The 18,176-nt window shown below is 33.8% G+C and overlaps 1 protein-coding gene across 1 annotated transcript in view; it reads right to left on the reverse strand.

The window, feature by feature from the left end:
* Positions 1-18,176, reverse strand: part of LOC112426922 (ankyrin repeat domain 30A) — a 133,167-nt gene that overhangs the window by 63,377 nt on the left and 51,614 nt on the right. Inside the window, exons 23-32 of the mRNA XM_071068735.1 lie at positions 16,753-16,814; positions 16,387-16,477; positions 14,763-14,824; positions 14,385-14,475; positions 12,769-12,830; positions 12,408-12,498; positions 6,825-6,886; positions 6,461-6,551; positions 4,844-4,905; positions 2,943-3,033 (exon numbers count right to left, since the gene is read on the reverse strand). Coding sequence (XP_070924836.1) covers positions 2,943-3,033; positions 4,844-4,905; positions 6,461-6,551; positions 6,825-6,886; positions 12,408-12,498; positions 12,769-12,830; positions 14,385-14,475; positions 14,763-14,824; positions 16,387-16,477; positions 16,753-16,814 — 765 coding nt within the window. The remainder of the gene's footprint in view (positions 1-2,942; positions 3,034-4,843; positions 4,906-6,460; positions 6,552-6,824; positions 6,887-12,407; positions 12,499-12,768; positions 12,831-14,384; positions 14,476-14,762; positions 14,825-16,386; positions 16,478-16,752; positions 16,815-18,176) is intronic.

Genomic DNA, 18,176 nt, shown 5'->3' on the forward strand with positions numbered 1-18,176 from the left:
CTATTGAAATGTATGTCTGTGCATACTTGTATTTTGAGTACTTCACTTTTAATTTCTAATATAGCATGAAGTAGGACATACACTTTAACAAAGGCTTGTTAACACCTGTAATTATATTTACGTTGCTTTTTAGTCACCATGAAGAGAGTCTAATTAAATGTGGTGCAAAGTAAAAATGCACACTATGAATTTTTTTTCTTTTTTTTTAGATGGAGTCTTGCCCTGTGGCCCAGGCTGGAGTGCAGTGCTGCAGTCTGGGCTCACTGCAAGCCATGCCTCCTGGGTTCACGCTATTCTCCTGCCTCAGCCTCCCGAATGGTTGGGACTACAGGCGCCCACCACCACGCCCGGCTAATTTTTTGTATTTTTACTAGAGACGGGGTTTCACCATGTTAGCCAGGATGGTCTCGATCTCCTGACCTCGTGATCCGCCCACCTCAGCCTCCCAATGTGCTGGGATTACAGGCGTCAGCCAACGCGCACAGCCTAAAATCTTAAAATAAATGAAAAATGAGCTAATCGCTGAACAAAAAATAAAAAGTTGCTATAGAATGACAAGAACATTGTACAACCATTTATGTATGATTTTTGCAAAAAGTGTAATACCAATATGCATATGCTCAGTGATGAGGAGAGAAGTGATCTTGAATCAGAGGAGCAAATCATGACACTGAGAAAATAAATGCAAAGACTGAACGTTGAATGCTACACCAGGTGTCTTTAATGCAATACATTATAATAATTTATATCGCCGGGCGCGGTGGCTCAAGCCTGTAATCCCAGCACTTTGGGAGGGCGAGGTGGGAGGATCACGAGGTCAGGAGATCGAGACCACCCTGGCTAACCCGGTGAAACCCTGTCTCTACCAAAAAATACAAAAAACTAGCTGCGCGAGGTGGCGGGCGCCTGTAGTCCCAGCTCCTCGGGAGGCTGAGGCAGGAGAATGGCGTAAACCTGGGAGGCAGAGCTTGCAGTGAGCCTAGATCCAGCCACTGCACTCCAGCCTGGGCAACAGAGCAAGACTCCATCTCAAAAATAATAATAATAGTAATAGTAATAATTTATATCATTACATTACAAACATTCATCATGTTCTTTAATATGCCCTGTCATTGAGAAAGTACACAGTTTGAATGAGAGTTCAGCTGAATGTAGAATTAACATCTCAGCAGTGAAAATGTTATGAATTAATCAGCTTGGATATATACTTATGGCATAATACTAAATATAAATATTCATTGATTTTCATACCCATATGGTATAATAGTATGCCAACATTTTTGTAATTTATAGCTTAGCCATCTCAGTATTTCTTGATCCACTCATGGAGGAAAATGTACAAACCTCATCAAGAATAGCAAATTTAATAAGCTTTCAATATTGATATATTTGTTTTTAATTTATTTGCAACAGACTTGTTAAATATTAATAACATTTTCTATGTAAAAATCAGCATAATACCTATGAATAACAATAACTTAAGTATTCAAGTCATAAATTCAGAATTTTATGGTTTCTTAAATTAGTCTGGTTTGGTGTATCATGTTATTGTCTAATGAATTTCTATAAAATGGCAATTTTACCAACACAATTTGCTTCCTTAAAAATAAAGCCAAGCCAAGGTTCTTACATTCAAGCATCTCTTATTCAAATTGCAAATATCAACAAAATATATACATATATATATATTTGATGCCTCATATTAATAAAGAAAATTAATGAGACACTGAGGTTTAGTCCAATTCTACTAACCCTCATGATTCCAGTCGTCTCCGGTGCACCAACACTCTAACATTCTACAGTAAAAATATTCCAAATGCTTCTGAAATGAGTTCACTCAATTTTCCTTCATAGAAAATCCAAAATAATCTAGCTGGCTTCTCCCTTGTCCCCTGCTTCCTGCCTCACAATCTCTTCTCTTTAGTAAAAATAATCTCTAGACTTGTGCTCTTGATTCTTCCCATTCAACACCTGTTAAACTTCTTTTCCCCACTCTTTCCTTTCTCTTTGTTTAGTGGTAATATCTTCCTTCTATAATTTCTATTGTGTTGCCCCTTCCTTCTTCACCTCTGGCTCAAAACACACTCAGAAGTAAGATCAACATAATCCTTTCCCTTGACCCGTTTCCACTGCAACCTTCTACCCAATTGCTCCTCTTCCACATTTTTCCCAAGAATGGCCTCTCCTCTTGCTACTCAGAGCAAGGTCCAAGGACCACCAGCATCAGCATCGCCTGAGAACTTACTAAAAATGCAGAATCCCTAGTCGGCTGAATCACAGTGTGAATTGTTAACAAGGTTTCCAGCTGATCTTCTATGAAAACTTCTGGTATATACGGATTGTATATGACAAATTATATACATGGGTGGCCATGCACATATGCTTACTCTCACCTACTGCAAATAGAACACAGTTCTCCATGGTCAAGTGCTTCCATTCCTAATGGCTTCCCACCAGTGAGAAATACAGGAAGAATCAGAATACCTTTGCTGTAATTCTCTGGTAAATTTTGGTACTAGAAGGTCACTTTTTATTCTTCCCAAATTTCTAACCATACCCAATCTCTTTGTAAAGAATCATTTCATTTTATCATCCTCCATTACATAAACATGCTTCCTGTTCCTTCATGTACTCTCTGTACACTCTGTCTCTCTCAGTCTTCTTTTCCTCTTTTACTACTTTCTTCTTTCTTATTTTCTTATTTTCCTCAGGTCTTGGAATATCTTGAATTCAAACTAGTAATTCAGCTCCGTTTCAGCACTCTCAATATAGTCTGTTGCCAATACCTGATAAGATGTATAACTTATCACCATTTCACTTCTCTTTTTCTCCGCACTTTGCATTTAGAAGGTAATTCTCTTTGGCTATTAGAGGATATTCTTCCTCATCAGCTTAGAGAAATATTTGGTCAAATGGCTTTTTAAGTAAAAAATGGTTCTTACCTTCTAATTTTTCACTTATCATATGGAATTCTTTTTGAGGTGTAGCCTTGGGTAAACACACATCCTTCTGTGAAACAGTCTCACGGTCACTCTGTTAAAAGTAATATCAACAAATAATTTAAATGGAAAAATCCTAATAATGAAGAGTATCAAAATTTTCTAATTAAAATCTTTTTAAAAAACACAGTTTTCTGCTTCACAAGCAATTCAATTTTAGAGCAGATATGTATAAAGCCCCAAAACATTTTGATAGAAATCCTCACGTAATACGGTCTACATCAAGCTTATCTTTACATTCATGTGGCCATTAACTTGGTTACTGAGCAGGAAAAACACATCACATTCACGAAAAAATTCACTCATGCATATTTCAAAAATTATCTCTTAAAAATATCTAACTTATGTGTAGTCCTCATCAAAACTAAATATGACATTTCAAACAAATACAACACACTCGCTACTTGCCATAACACATACCACATTAAACATTTAAAATATTCATGATCATAGAATTGTTTAGTGTTAAAAATAATGCATGTCATGAAGAGAACTTTTAGAGTCTGTCATATAATGTATGCACAGAATATTGAAAAAGCTGCTTTATTTAGGTAAACAGGGGCTTAAAATCAGCAATATGTTTTTGACAAAATTTATGCTGACAAAGTGCTTGAATAGAATGTAAATGCACTAAGAAAAATAATTATGTCATGTCTAAATCAAAGCAAACAATATTAAAGTATTTTTGTCTCATGACAAATCAGATAAAATCTACCTGTCTATTTACTTCCATCCTTTGCTGTTACCACCAGGCAGCAGCTGCTTGTTTGTAAGAGGTCAGATCCTTTCTATGTCTTTCTATAGTTGTGACCTTAAAATACATCACTACTATTTGACACTCAACCTGAGGCAGCTTGACTGCCACAGAGGACCTCAAGGAGTTCTATTTGTGAAAATAATTTATATTTTTAAAAGAATACTCAACCAATACTCTTGTTATTATAGTCCCACAAGGTTTCCTATTCCTCAGACTTTTCTTTCTTCTGAAACGTTCCCTCAGCTCTATACTGAACAATAAAGATACGTCAATACGTTCAAGTCTCAGCCATTAACTTTTCTGGCCCCAACTTTTACAATACTGCAGTTTAAACTGTCTCTCTATGAAGCCAGTTAGAACTTCTATACATCTAAATATACCACAGAATCATATATTTGCCCATAACTGGACTCAGTGTCATTCTTTTTTTTTTTTTAATTTATTTATTATTATTATACTTTAAGTTGTAGGATACATGTGCATAACGTGCAGGTTTGTTACATATGTATACTTGTGCCATGTTGGTGTGCTGCACCCATCAACTCATCATTTACATCAGGTATAACTCCCAATGTAATCCCTCCCCCCTCCCCCCTCCCCATGATAGGCCCTGGTGTGTGATGTTCCCCTTCCTGAGTCCAAGTGATCTTATTGTTCAGTTCCCACCTATGAGTGAGAACATACGGTGTTTGGTTTTCTGTTCTTGTGATAGTTTGCTAAGAATGATGGTTTCCAGCTGCATCCATGTCCCTACAAAGGACGCAAACTCATCCTTTTTGATGGCTGCATAGTATTCCATTCTTTTGTTTTTAGACAAAAGTACTCCAGATCCCATGTGAATTGCTAGTGACTTCTAAGCCACTATACCACGCTGGCTTCTTAAATTAATCCTATACATTAGCAGATTTTCACAATGAAGCAGTAATCTACCTAGCACATAGATTCTCTATTAAGTGTATTCTGAAAACTATCAAAAATAATTTAGGGTGACATATGCAGAGGTGAGAAGATAAAGTCTAAGCCTCTGATTTAATGTTTTCGTATCATGCAATTCTAATATTAAAAAAACACTGATAATACATAGTACCTCTAAATCCCAAGAATTTTCTTCTTCATCCTTTTGTTTGGATTCTGATGGGACCATCTGATCTATAAAAGGTTAATCACAGGTACATTCATGAGAACATGTCTCTACTATAAATTTTAAAAACATATGCTAATCTTTCATTCACGAATCTGTGGTTTTTCCTCTGTAGCCCTTATATTCTTTTTATCTATTACAATCACTACTTCTGTAGTCAAATCATTAGTACTGAAATCTAAAACGTCTGAAAATTAACATATCATTCATTAGAATGCAGAAAAATAGAAATTTGACAAACTTGTATGAATTATTTCCACACAAAGCAGTCATACCCTCTTCTCTCGTGAAACCCTTTATGTCCTATATTGCTGTTCATTCAGAAAACTTTACTATTACCTATCATCTCTCATTTCTTTGTAAATTTTTATTTTGTAGTATTACTTAACTTGATTGACTCAGCAATCTCTATTACTCAGTTCTTCCATAAAGATTACTTATCAATGAAAAAGATTTTTTAGGGATATTAATTTTTTGATGTTAGTAAACTATGTGTCCAACCCTTTTACATTTCAATATGCCACGTCAGCATATTGGGCATGTTTTGGCTGTGTATATGTTTTAGGCAGATAAGCTTAAAAAACTTTTATTGCATATAAATTAAGAACTGCTTTAATTATGACACATTTCATCCCTAATGCAGCAATATCTTCAGAGTCAAGTTGTTACACCTTGGAGAAACATCAGAAATGTATAGGAAACAATAATTACCTTATGTAATCTAATGTTCCCACATGTTATAGGATAAAAATCAAGGCCCACACAAGACTTGAAGAGCTCTCAGGCCCTTGAGACAGAAAATGAATTTATAGCAAAAATAACTCAGAGCAAGGTCCAAGGATCATCCGCATCAGCATCACCTGAGAACTTATTAAAAATGCAGAATCCCAAGTCAGCTGGATCACAGTGTGAATTGTTAACAAGGTTTTCAGCTGATTTTCTATGAAAACTTCTGGTCTATATGGATTGTATATGACAAATTATATGCATGTGTGGCCGTGCATATATGCTTAGTCTCACCTATTGCAAATAGAATACAGCTCTCCATGGTCAGGTGCTTCCATCCCTAATGGCTTCCCACCAGTGAGAAAGACAGGAAAAGTCAGAATACTTTTGCTGTAATCTCTGGTACATTTTGGTACTAGAATGTCACTTTATATTTCTCCAAATTTCTAACCATATCTGATCTTTTTGAAAAGAATAATTTCATTTTATCATCCTCCATTATATAAACCTGCTTCTTATTCCTTCATGTACTTTCTGTATGCTCTTTCTCAGTCTTCATTTCCTCTTTTACCACTTTCTTCTTTCTTATTTTCTCATTTCACTCAGGTCTTGGAATATCTTGAATTCAAACTAATAATTCAGCTCCTTTTCAGCACTCTCAATAGAGTCTGTTGCCAACACTTGATAAGACGTATAACTTTTCACCATTTCACTTCTCTTTTTTTCTGTGCTTTGCATTTAGGAGGAAATTTTCTTTGGCTATTAGAGGATATCCTTCCTCATCAGTTTAGACAAATATTTGGTCAAATGACTTTTTCAATAAAAAATGGTTCTTACCTTCTAATTTTCCACTTATCATGTGGAATTCTTTTTGAGGTGCAGTCCTGGGTAAACACACATCCTTCTGTGAAACAGTATCATGGTCACTCTGTTAAAAGTAATATCAATCAATAATTTCAGTGGAAAAATCCCAATAATGAAAAGTATCAAAATTTCCTAATTAAAATCTTTTTTAAGAAAACTTCACCATGAAGCAGTAATCTACCTAGCACATAGATTCTCTATGAAGCGTATCCTGAAAAATATCAAAATTAATTTGGGGCTGACATATGCAGAGGGGAGAAAATAAAGTCTAAGCCTCTCATTTTGTGTTTTCATATCATGCATTACTAATATTAAAAAAAATAGTAATACACAGTACCTCTAAATCCCAAGAATTTTCTTCTTCGGCCTTTTTTTTAGATTCTGATGGGATCATCTGATCTATAAAAGGTTAATCACAGATACATTCATGAGAACATTTTCTATTTTAAATTTTAAAAACATATATAAACCTTTTATTCACGCATCTGTGGTTTTTCCTCTGTAATCTGTATATTCTCGTTATCGATTAAAATGCCGGCTTATATAGTCAATCGACTAGAATTGAAATTTAAATAGTCTGAAAATTAACATTATATCATTCATTAGAATGCAGAAAAATAGAAAACTGACTAAACTGTATGAAGCATTTCCTCACAAAGCAGTTATACCCTCCTCTCATGTGAAACACTGCATGTCCTATATTTGCTGTACATTCAGAAAACCTTAATTACTGATCATCTCTCACTTCTTTGTAAATTTTTATTTTGTAGTATTACTTAACTCGTTTGACTGAACAATCTCTATTACACAGTTCTTCAAAAAAGATGATTTATCAACAAATAAGATTTTTTAGGGATATTAACATTTTGATGTTAGTAAACTATATGTCCAACCCTTTTATATTTCAATATGCCATGACAGCATATTGGGTCTGTTTTGGCTATGTATATGTTTTAGGCATGGAAGCTTAAAAAGCTTTATTGAATATAAGTTAAGAACTGCTTTAATCATAATGATGCAGATATTCCCCAATGCAGCAATATCTTCAGAGTCAGCTCGTGACAACTTGGAGAAACATCAGAAATGTATAGGAAAAAATAATTGCCTTAATTAACCTAACATTCCCATATGCTAAAGGATAAAAATCAAGGCCCACACAAGACTTGAGAAGTTCTCAGGACCGTGACAGAAAATGAATTTATACCAAAAATAACTCAGAGCCAAGGACCACCATCATCAGCATCGCCTGAGAATTTATTAACAATGCAGAATCCCAAGTCGGCTGAATCACAGTATGAATTGTTAACAAGGTTCTCAGCTGATTTTCTATGAAAATTTCTGGTCTATACGGAGTGTATATGACAAATTATATACATGTGTGGCCGTGCATATATGCTTACTCTCACTTATTGCAAATAGAACAAAACTCTCTATGGTCAGGTGCTTCCATCCTTAATGGCTTCCCACCAGTGAGAAAGACAGGAAAAGTCAGAATACTTTTGCTGTAATCTCTGGTACATTTTGGTACGAGAAGATCACTTTATATTTCTCCAAATTTCTAACAATATCCGATCTTTTTGTAAAGAATCATTTCATTTTATCATCCTCCATTATATAAATCTGCTTCTTGTTCCTGCATGTACTCTCTGTACGCTCTGTCTTTCTCAGTCTTCATTTCCTCTTTAACTACTTTCTTCTTTCTTATTTTCTCATTTTCCTCAGGTCTTGGAATATCTTGAATTCAAACTAATAATTCAGCTCCTTTTCAGCACTCTCAATATATTCTGTTACCAACACATGATAAGACGTATAACTTATCACCAATTCACTTCTCTTTTTTTCCATGCTTTGTATTTAGGAGGTAATTTTCTTTGATTATTAGAGGATATCCTTCCTCATCAGTTTAGAGAAATATTTGGTCCAATGACTTTTTCAATAAAAAATGGTTCTTACCTTCTAATTTTCCACTTATCGTGTGGAATTCTTTCTGAGGTGTAGCCTCGGGTAAACGCACATCCTTCTGTGAAACAGTCTCATGGGCACTCTGTTAAAAGTAATATCAATAAATAATTTCAATGGAAAAAACCTAAAAATGAAAAGTACCAAAATTTCCTAATTAAAACCTTTTTTAAAAAATTTCACTATGAAGCAGTAATCTACCTAGCACATAGATTCTCTATGAAGCGTATCCTGAAAAGTATCAAAAATAACTGGGGTAACATATGCAGAGGTGAAAAGATAAAGTCTAAGCCACTGATTTTATGTTTTCATATCATGCAATACTATTATTAACAAAAATGATTAATACATAGTACCTCTAAATCCCAAGAATTTTCTTCCTCTTCCTTTTGTTTGGATTCTGATGGGATCATCTGATCTACAAAAGGTTAATCACAGGTAAATTCATGAGAATATTTCTCTACTATAAATTTTAAAAACATGCAAATCTTTCATTCACGAATCTGTGGTTCTTCCTCCTTAGCCTGTATATTCTTTTTATCAATTACTATCACTACTTCTGTAGTCAATACGTTAGAAATTAAATCTAAAAAGTCTGAAAATTAACATTTTATCATTGATTAGAATGCAGAAAAATAGAAAACTGACTAACTTGCACGAAGTATTTCCTCACAAAGCAGTCATACCCTCTTCTCCCGTGAAACACTGTATGTCCTATATTTGCTGTTCATTCAGAAAACTTTTCTATTACCTATCATCTCTCATTTCTTTGTAAACTTTTATTTTGTAGTATATCTTAGCTCAATTGACTCAGAAATCTCTATTACACAGTTTGACAAAAAAGATGATTTATCAACGAATAAGATTTTTTAGGGATGTTAATTTTTGATGTTAGTAAACTATATGTCCAACACTTTTACATTTCAATATGCCATGACAGCGTATCGGGCATGTTTTGGCTGTGTATATATTTTAGGTAGATAAGATTAAAAACTTTTATTGCATATAAATTAAGAATTGCTTTAATTACAATGACACAATTCTTCCCTAATGCAGCAATACCTTCAGAGTCAGGTTGTGACACCTTGGAGAAACATCAGAAATGTATAGGAAAAAATAATTGCCTTAATTAACCTACCGTTCCCACATATTATAGGATAAAAATCATGGCCCACACAAGACTTGAGGAGCTCTCAGGCCCTTGAGACAGAAAATGAATTTATACCAAAAATAACTCAGAGCAAGGTCCAAGGATCATCCGCATTAGCATCATCTGAGAACTTATTAAAAATGCAGAATCCCAAGTCGGCTGAATCACAGTGTGAATTGTTAAAAAGGTTTTCAGCTGATTTTCCATGAAAACTTCTGGTCTATATGGATTGTATATGACAAATTATATGCATGTGTGGCCGTGCATATATGCTTAGTCTCACCTATTGTAAATAGAACACAGCTCTTCATGGTCATTGTTTGCATCCCTAATGGCTTCCCACCAGTGAGAAAGACAGGAAGAGTCAGAATACTTTTGCTATTATTCTCTGCTAAATTTTGGTACTGGAAGGTCACTTTACATTCTTCCCAAATTTCTAACCATACCCGATGTACTCATAAAGAATCATTTTATTTTATCAACCTCCATTATATAAACATGCTTCTTGTTCATTTATTCTCTGTACACTCTGTCTTTCTCAGTCTTCCATTTCTTGTTTTGCTACTTTCTTCTTTCTTATTTTGTCATTTTCCTCAGGTCTTGGAATATCTTGAATTCAAACTAATAATTCACCTACTTTTCCACACTCTCAATAAAGTCTGTTGCCAACATCTGATAAGACGTATAACTTTTCACCATTTCACTTCTCTTTTTTTCCGTTCTTTGCATTTAGGAAGTAATTTTCTTTGGTTATTTGAGGATATCCTTCCTCATCAGTTTAGGGAAATATTTGGTCAAATGACTCTTTAAATAAAAAATGATTCTTACCTTCTAATTTTCCACTTATCATGTGGAATTCTTTTTGAGGCGTAGCCTTGGGTAAACACACATCCTTCTGTGAAGCAGTCTCACGGTCACTCTGTTGAAAGTAATATCAATAAATAATTTCAATGGAAAAATCCTAATAATGAAAAGTACCAAAATTTCATAATTAAAATTTTTTTTAAAAAAATTTCACTATGAAGCAGTAATCTACCTAGCACATAGATTTTCTATGAAGCGTATCCTGAAAAATATCAAAAATAATTGGGGTGACACATGCAGAGGTGAGAAGATAAAGTCTAAGCCTCTGATTTTATGTTTTCATATCATGCAATACTAATATTAAAAAAACATTGATAATACATAGTACCTCTAAATCCCAAGAATTTTCTTCCTCGTCCTTTTGTTTGGATTCTGATGGGATCATCTGATCTATAAAAGGTTAGTAACAGATACATTCATGAGAACATTTCTCTACTGTAAATTTTAAAAACATATACAATTCTTTCATTCATTAATCTGTGGTTTTTCCTCTGTAGCCCGTATATTCTTTTTATCGATTACAATCACTACTTCTATAGTCAATCCATTAGAATTGAAATCTAAAACGTCGGAAATTTAACATTATATCATTCACTAGAATGCAGAAAAGTAGAATGCTGACTAACTTGCACGAAGTATTTCCTCACAAAGCAGTCATACCCTCTTCTCCCATGAAACACGGTATGTCCTATATTTGCTGTTCATTGAGAACACTTTTCTATTACCTATCATCTCTCATTTCCTTGTAAATTTTTATTTTGTAGTATATCTTAGCTCGATTGACTCAGCAATTCTATTACACAGCTCATCAAAAAAAAGATGATTTATCAACAAATAACATTTTTTAGTTGTATTAACTTTTTGATGTTAGCAAACTATATGTCCAACCCTTTTACATTCAATACCCCTTGACAGCGTATTGGGTGTGTTTTGGTTGTGTATATATTTTAGAAATATAAGCTTAAAAAGCTTTTATTGCATATAAGTTAAGAACTGCTTTAATTACAATGACGCAGTTCTTCCCTAATGCAGCAATATCTTCAGAGTCATGTTGTTACACCTTGGAGAAACAAAAGAAATGTATAGGAAAAAATAATTGCCTTAATTAACCTAACATTCCCACATGCTACAGGATAAAAATAAATGCCCACAAAAGACTTGAGGAGCTCTCAGGCCCGTGACAGAAAACGGATTTATACCAAAAATAACTCAGCAAGGTCCAAGAACCACCATCGTCAGCATCGCCTGAGAATTTATTAAAAATGCAGAATCCCAAGTCAGCTGAATCACAGTGTGAATTGTTAACAAGGTTCTCAGCTGATTTTCTATGAAATCTTCTGGTCTATATGGAGTGTATCTGACAAATTATATACATGTGTGGCCGTGCATATATGCTTACTCTCACTTATTACAAATAGAACACAACTCTCCGTGGTCCGGTGTTTGCATCCCTAATGGCTTCCCACCAGTGAGAAAGACAGGAAGAGTCAGAACACTTTTGCTGTAATTCTCTGGTAAATTTTGGTACGAGAAGGTCACTTTATATTTCTCCAAATTTCTAACCATACCTGATCTTCTCGTAAAGAATCACTTCATTTTATCATCCTCCATTATATAAACCATTATTCCTTCATGTACTCTCTGTACGCTCTGTCTTTCTCAGTCTTCATTTCCTCTTTTACTACTTTTTTCTTTCTTATTTTCTCATTTCACTAAGGTCTTGGAATATCTTGAATTCAAACTAATAAATCACATCCTTTTCAGCACTCTCAATATAGTCTGTTACCAACACCTGATAAGACGTATAACTTTTTACCATTTCACTTCTCTTTTTTTCTGTGCTTTGCATTTAGGAGGTAATTTTCTTTGGCTATTAGAGGATATCCTTCCTCATCAGTTTAGAGAAATATTTGGTCAAATGACTTTTTCAATAAAAATGGTTCTTACCTTCTAATTTTCCACTTATCGTACGGAATTCTTTTTGAGGTGTAGCCTTGGGTAAACACACATCCTTCTGTGAAACAGTCTCACGGTCACTCTGTTAAAAGTAATATCAATCAATAATTTCAGTGGAAAAATCCCAATAATGAAGAGTATCAAAATTTCCTAATTAAAATCTTTTTTAAAAAATTTCACTATGAGGCAGTAATCTACCTAGCACATAGATTTTCTATGAAGTGTATCCTGAAAAATATCAAAAATAATTGGGGTGACACATGCAGAGGTGAAAAGATAAAGTCTAAGCCTCTGATTTTATGTTTTCATATCATGCAATACTAATATTAAAAACATTGATAATACATAGTACCTCTAAATCCCAAGAACTTTCTTCCTCTTCCTTTTGTTTGGATTCTGATGGGATCATCTGATCTATAAAAGGTTAATAACAGATACATTCATGAGAACATTTCTCTACTATAAATTTTAAAAACATATACAATTCTTTCATTAATTAATCTGTGGTTTTCCCTCTGTAGCCCATATATTCTTTTTATCGATTACAATCACTACTTTGTAGTCAATCCATCAGAGTTGAAATCTGAGTGTCTGAAAATTAACATTATATCATTCATTAGAATGCAGAAAAATAGAAAACTGACTAACTTGCATGAAGTATTTCCTCACAAAGCAGTCATACCCTCTTCTCCCGTGAAACACTGTATGTCCTATATTTGCTGTTCATTCAGAAAACTTTTCTATTACCTATCATCTCTCATTTCTTTGTAAATTTTTATTTTGTAGTATATCTTAGCTCAATTGACTCAGCAATCTCTATTACACGGTTCGACAAAAAAGATGATTTATCAACGAATAAGGTTTTTTAGGAATATTAACTTTTTGATGTTAGTAAACTATATGTCCAACCCTCTTACATTTCAATATGCCATGATAGCATATTGCGCATGTTTTGGCTGTGTATATGTTTTAGGAATATAAGCTTAAAAATCTTTTATTGCAAACAAATTAAGAACTGCTTTAATTACAACAACACAATTCTTCCCTAATGCAGCAATACCTTCAGAGTCAGGTTGTGACACCTTGGAGAAACATCAGAAATGTATAGGAAACAGTAATTGCCTTAAGTAACCTAATGTTCCCACATATTATAGGATAAAAATCAAGGCCCACACAAGACTTGAACTTTCAGGCCCTTGAGACAGAAAATGAATTTATACCAAAAATAACTCAGAGCAAATCCAAGGACCATCTGCATCAGCATCACCTGAGAACGTATTAAAAATGCAGAATCCCAAGTCGGCTGAATGACAGTGTGAATTGTTAAGAAGGTTCATTTTCTATGAAAACTTCTGGTCTATATGGAGTGTATATGACAAATTATATACATGTATGGCCGTGCATATACGCTTAGTCTCACCTATTGCAAATAGAACACAACTCTCCATGGTCTGGTGTTTGCATCCCTAATGGCTTCCCACCAGTGAGAAAGACAGGAAGAGTCAGAATATTTTGCTGTTATTCTCTGGTAAATTTCAGTACCGGAAGGTCCGTTTATATTCTTCGCAAATTTCTAACCATATCCAATCTACTCGTAAAGAATCATTTTTTTTTATTATCCTCCATTATATAACCATGCTTCCTGTTTCTTCATGTATTCTCTGTATACTCTGTCTTTCTCAGTCTTCATTTCCTCTTTTACTACTTTCTTCTTTCTTTTTTTCTCATTTTCCTCAGGTCTTGGAATATCTTAAATTCAAACTAATAATTCAGCTCCTTTTCAGCACTCTCAACATAGTCTGTTACCAACACCTGATAAGACATATAACTTTTCACCATTTCACTTCTCTTTTTTTCCATGTTTTGCATTTAAGAGGTAATTTTCTTTGGTTATTAGAGGATATCCTTCCTCATCAGTTTAGAGAAATATTTGGTCAAATGACTCTTTAAATAAAAAATGGTTCTTACCTTCTAATTTTCCACTTATCATATGGAATTCTTTTTGAGGTGTAGCCTTGGGTAAACACGCATCCTTCTGTGAAACAGTCTCACGGTCACTCTGTTAAAAGTAATATCAATAAACAATATCAATGGAAAAATCCTAATAATAAAAAGTACCAAAATTTCCTAATTAAAATCTTTTTTTAAAAATTTCACTATGATGCAATAATCTACCTAGCACATAGATTAGGTATTCTGAAAGTGTATTAAGTGTATCCTGAAAAATATCAAAAATAACTTGGGGGTGACATATGCAGAGGTGAGAAGATAAAGTCTAAGCCTCTGATTTTATGTTTTCATATCATGCAATACTAATATTAAAAAAACATTGATAATACATAGTACCTCTAAATCCCAAGAATTTTCTTCTTCGTCCTTTTGTTTGGATTCTGATGGGATCATCTGATCTATAAAAAGTTAATCACAGATACATTGATGAGAATATTTCTCTACTATAAATTTTAAAAACAAATACAAATTTTTCATTCACGAATCTGTGGTTTTTCCTCCGTAGCCCGTATACTCTTTTTATTGATTACAATCACTACTTCTATAGTCAATCCATTAGAATTGAAATCTAAAACATCTGAAAATTAACATTATATCATTTATTAGAATGCAGAAAAATATAAATTTGACTACCTTGTATCAATTATTTCCTCACAAAGCAGTCATACCCTCTTCTCCCGTGAAACACTGTATGTCTTTTATTGGCTGTTCATTCAGAAAACTTTACCTATCATCTCTCATTCCTTTGTAAATTTTTATTATGTAGTATATCTTAGCTCGATTGACTCAGCAGTCTTTATTACACAGTTCGTCAAAAAATATGATTTATCAACGAATAAGATTTTTTAGGGATATTAACTTTTTGATGTCAGTAAACTATATGTCCAACGTTTTTACATTTCAATACACCATGACAGCCTATTGGACGTGTTTTGGCTTTGTTTATGTTTTAGGAAGATAAGTTAAAAATACTTTTATTGCATATAAATTAAGAACTGCTTTAATTACAAAGATACAGTTCTTCCCTAAACCAGCAATATCTTCAGAGTTCGCTTGTGACACCTTAGAGAAACATCAGAAATGTATAGGAAACAATAATTGCCTTAAGTAACCTAATGTTCCCACATGTTATAGGATAAAAATCAAGGCCCATAGAAAACTTGAGGAGCTCTCAGGCCCTTGAGACAGTAAATGAATTTACATCAAAAATAACTCAGAGCAAGGTCCAAGGACCACCAGCATCAGCATCGTCAGAGAACTTATGAAAAATGCAGAATCCCAAGTTGGCTGAATCACAGTGTGAATTGTTAACAAGGTTTTCAGCTGATTTTCTATGAAAACTTCTGGTCTATACAAAGTGTATATGACAAATTATATACATGTGTGGCCATGCATATATGCTTAGTCTCACCTACTGCATATAGAACACAGCTCTCCATGGTCAGGTGTTTCCATCCCTAATGGCTTCCCACCAGTGAGAAAGACAGGAAGTGTCAGAATTCCTTTGCTGTAATTCTCTGCTAAACTTTTGTACGAGAAGTTGAATTTATATTCTTCCCAGTTTCTAACATTACCCGATCTTCTCGTAAAGAATCACTTTATTTTACCATCCTCCATTACATAAACCTGTTTCTTGTTCCTTCATATACTCTCTGTATGCTCTGTCTTTCTCAGTCTTCATTTCCTCTTTAACTACTTTCTTCTTTCTTATTTTCTCATTTTCCTCAGGTCTTGGAATATTTTGAATTCGAACTAATAATTCACCTCCTTTTCAGCACTCTCAATATAGTCTGTTGCCTAGAGCTGATAAGATGTATAACAAATCACCATTTCACTTCTCTTTTTTTTCCGTGCTTTGCATTTAGGAGGTAATTTTCTTTGCCTATTAGAGGATATCCTTCCTCATCAGTTTAGAGAAATATTTGGTCAAGTGACTCTTTAAATAAAAAATGGTTCTTACCTTCTAATTTTCCACTTATCGTATGGAATTCTTTTTGAGGTGTAGCCTTGGGTAAACACACACCCTTCTGTGAAACAGTCTCACGGACACTCTGTTAAAAGCAATATCAGTAAACAATTTCAATGGAAAAATCCTAATAATAGCAAGTATCAAAATTTCCTAATTAAGATCTTCTTCAAAAAAATTCACTATGAAGCAGTAATCTACCTAGCACATAAATTCTCTATTAAGCATAACCTGAAAAATATCAAAAATAATTTGGGGGTGACATATGCAGAGGTAAGAAAATAAAATCTAAGCCTCTGGTTTTATGTTTTCATATCATGCAATACTAATATTAAAAAAAACATTGGTAATACATAGTACCTCTAAATCCCAAGAATTTTCTTCTTCATCCTTTTGTTTGGATTCTGATGGGATCATCTGATCTATAAAAGTTAAATGACAGATATATTCATGAGGACATTTCTCTACTATAAATTTTGAAAACATATATAAATCTTTCATTCACGCATCTGTGGTTTTTCCTCTGCAGCCTGTATATTCTTTTTATCTATTCAATCACTACTTCTATAGTCAATCTATTAGAATTGAAATCTAAAAAGTCTGAAACTTAACATTATATCATTCATTAGATTGCAGAAAAATAGAAATTTGACAAACTTGTATGAATTATTTCTTCACAAAGCAGTCATACCCTCTTCTCCCGTGAAACACTGTATGTCCTATATTTGCTGTTCATTCAGAAAACTTTACCTATCATCTCTCATTTCTCTGTAAATTTTTATTTTGTAGTATTACTTAGCATGATTGACTCAGCAATCTCTATTACAAAGTTTTCCAAAAGAGATGATTCATCACCAAATAAGATTTCTTAGAGATATTAACTTCTTGATGTTAGTAAACTATATGTCCAACCCTTTTACATTTCAATATGCCATGACAGCGTATTGGGTGTGTTTTGACTGTGTATATGTTTTAGGAAGATAAGCTTAAAAAACTTTTATTGCATATAAATTAAGAACTGCTTTAATTACAATGACACAGTTCTTCTCTAATGCAGCAATATATTCAGAGTCACCTTGTGACACCTTGGAGAAACATCAGAAATGTATAGGAAACAATAGTTGCCTTAAGTGATCTAATGTTCCCACATGCTATAGGATAAAAATCAGGGCCCACACAAGACTTGAGGAGCTCTCAAACCCGTGAGACAGAAAATGAATTTATATCAAAAATAACTCAGAGCAAGGTCCAAGGACCACCATCATCAGCATCACCTGAGAACTTACTAAAAATGCAGAATCCCAAGTCGGCTGAATCACAGTGTGAATTGTTAACAAGGTTCTCAGCTGATTTTCTATGAAAACTTCTGGTCTATATGGAGTGCATATGATAAATTATATACATGTGTGGCCATGCATATATGCTTACTCTCACCTATTGCAAATAGAATACAGCTCTCCATGGTCAGGTGCTTCCATCCCTAATGGCTTCCCACCAGTGAGAAAGATAGGAAAAATCAGAATACCTTTGCTATAATTCTGTGGTATATTTTGATACGAGAAGGTCACTTTTTATTCTTCCCAAATTTCTAACCATACCCCATCTTTTTGTACACAATCATTTCATTTTATCATCCTCCATTATATAAACCTGCTTCTTGTTCCTTCATGTACTCTCTGTACGCTCTACTTTCTCAGTCTTCATTTCCTCTTTTACTACTTTCTTCTTTCTTTTTTTCTCATTTTCCTCAGGTCTTGGAATATCTTGAATTCAAACTAGTAATT

Source organism: Macaca nemestrina, chromosome 9, assembly GCF_043159975.1.
Source record: "Macaca nemestrina isolate mMacNem1 chromosome 9, mMacNem.hap1, whole genome shotgun sequence".
In the NCBI taxonomy this organism is placed as follows: Eukaryota; Metazoa; Chordata; class Mammalia; order Primates; family Cercopithecidae; genus Macaca; species Macaca nemestrina.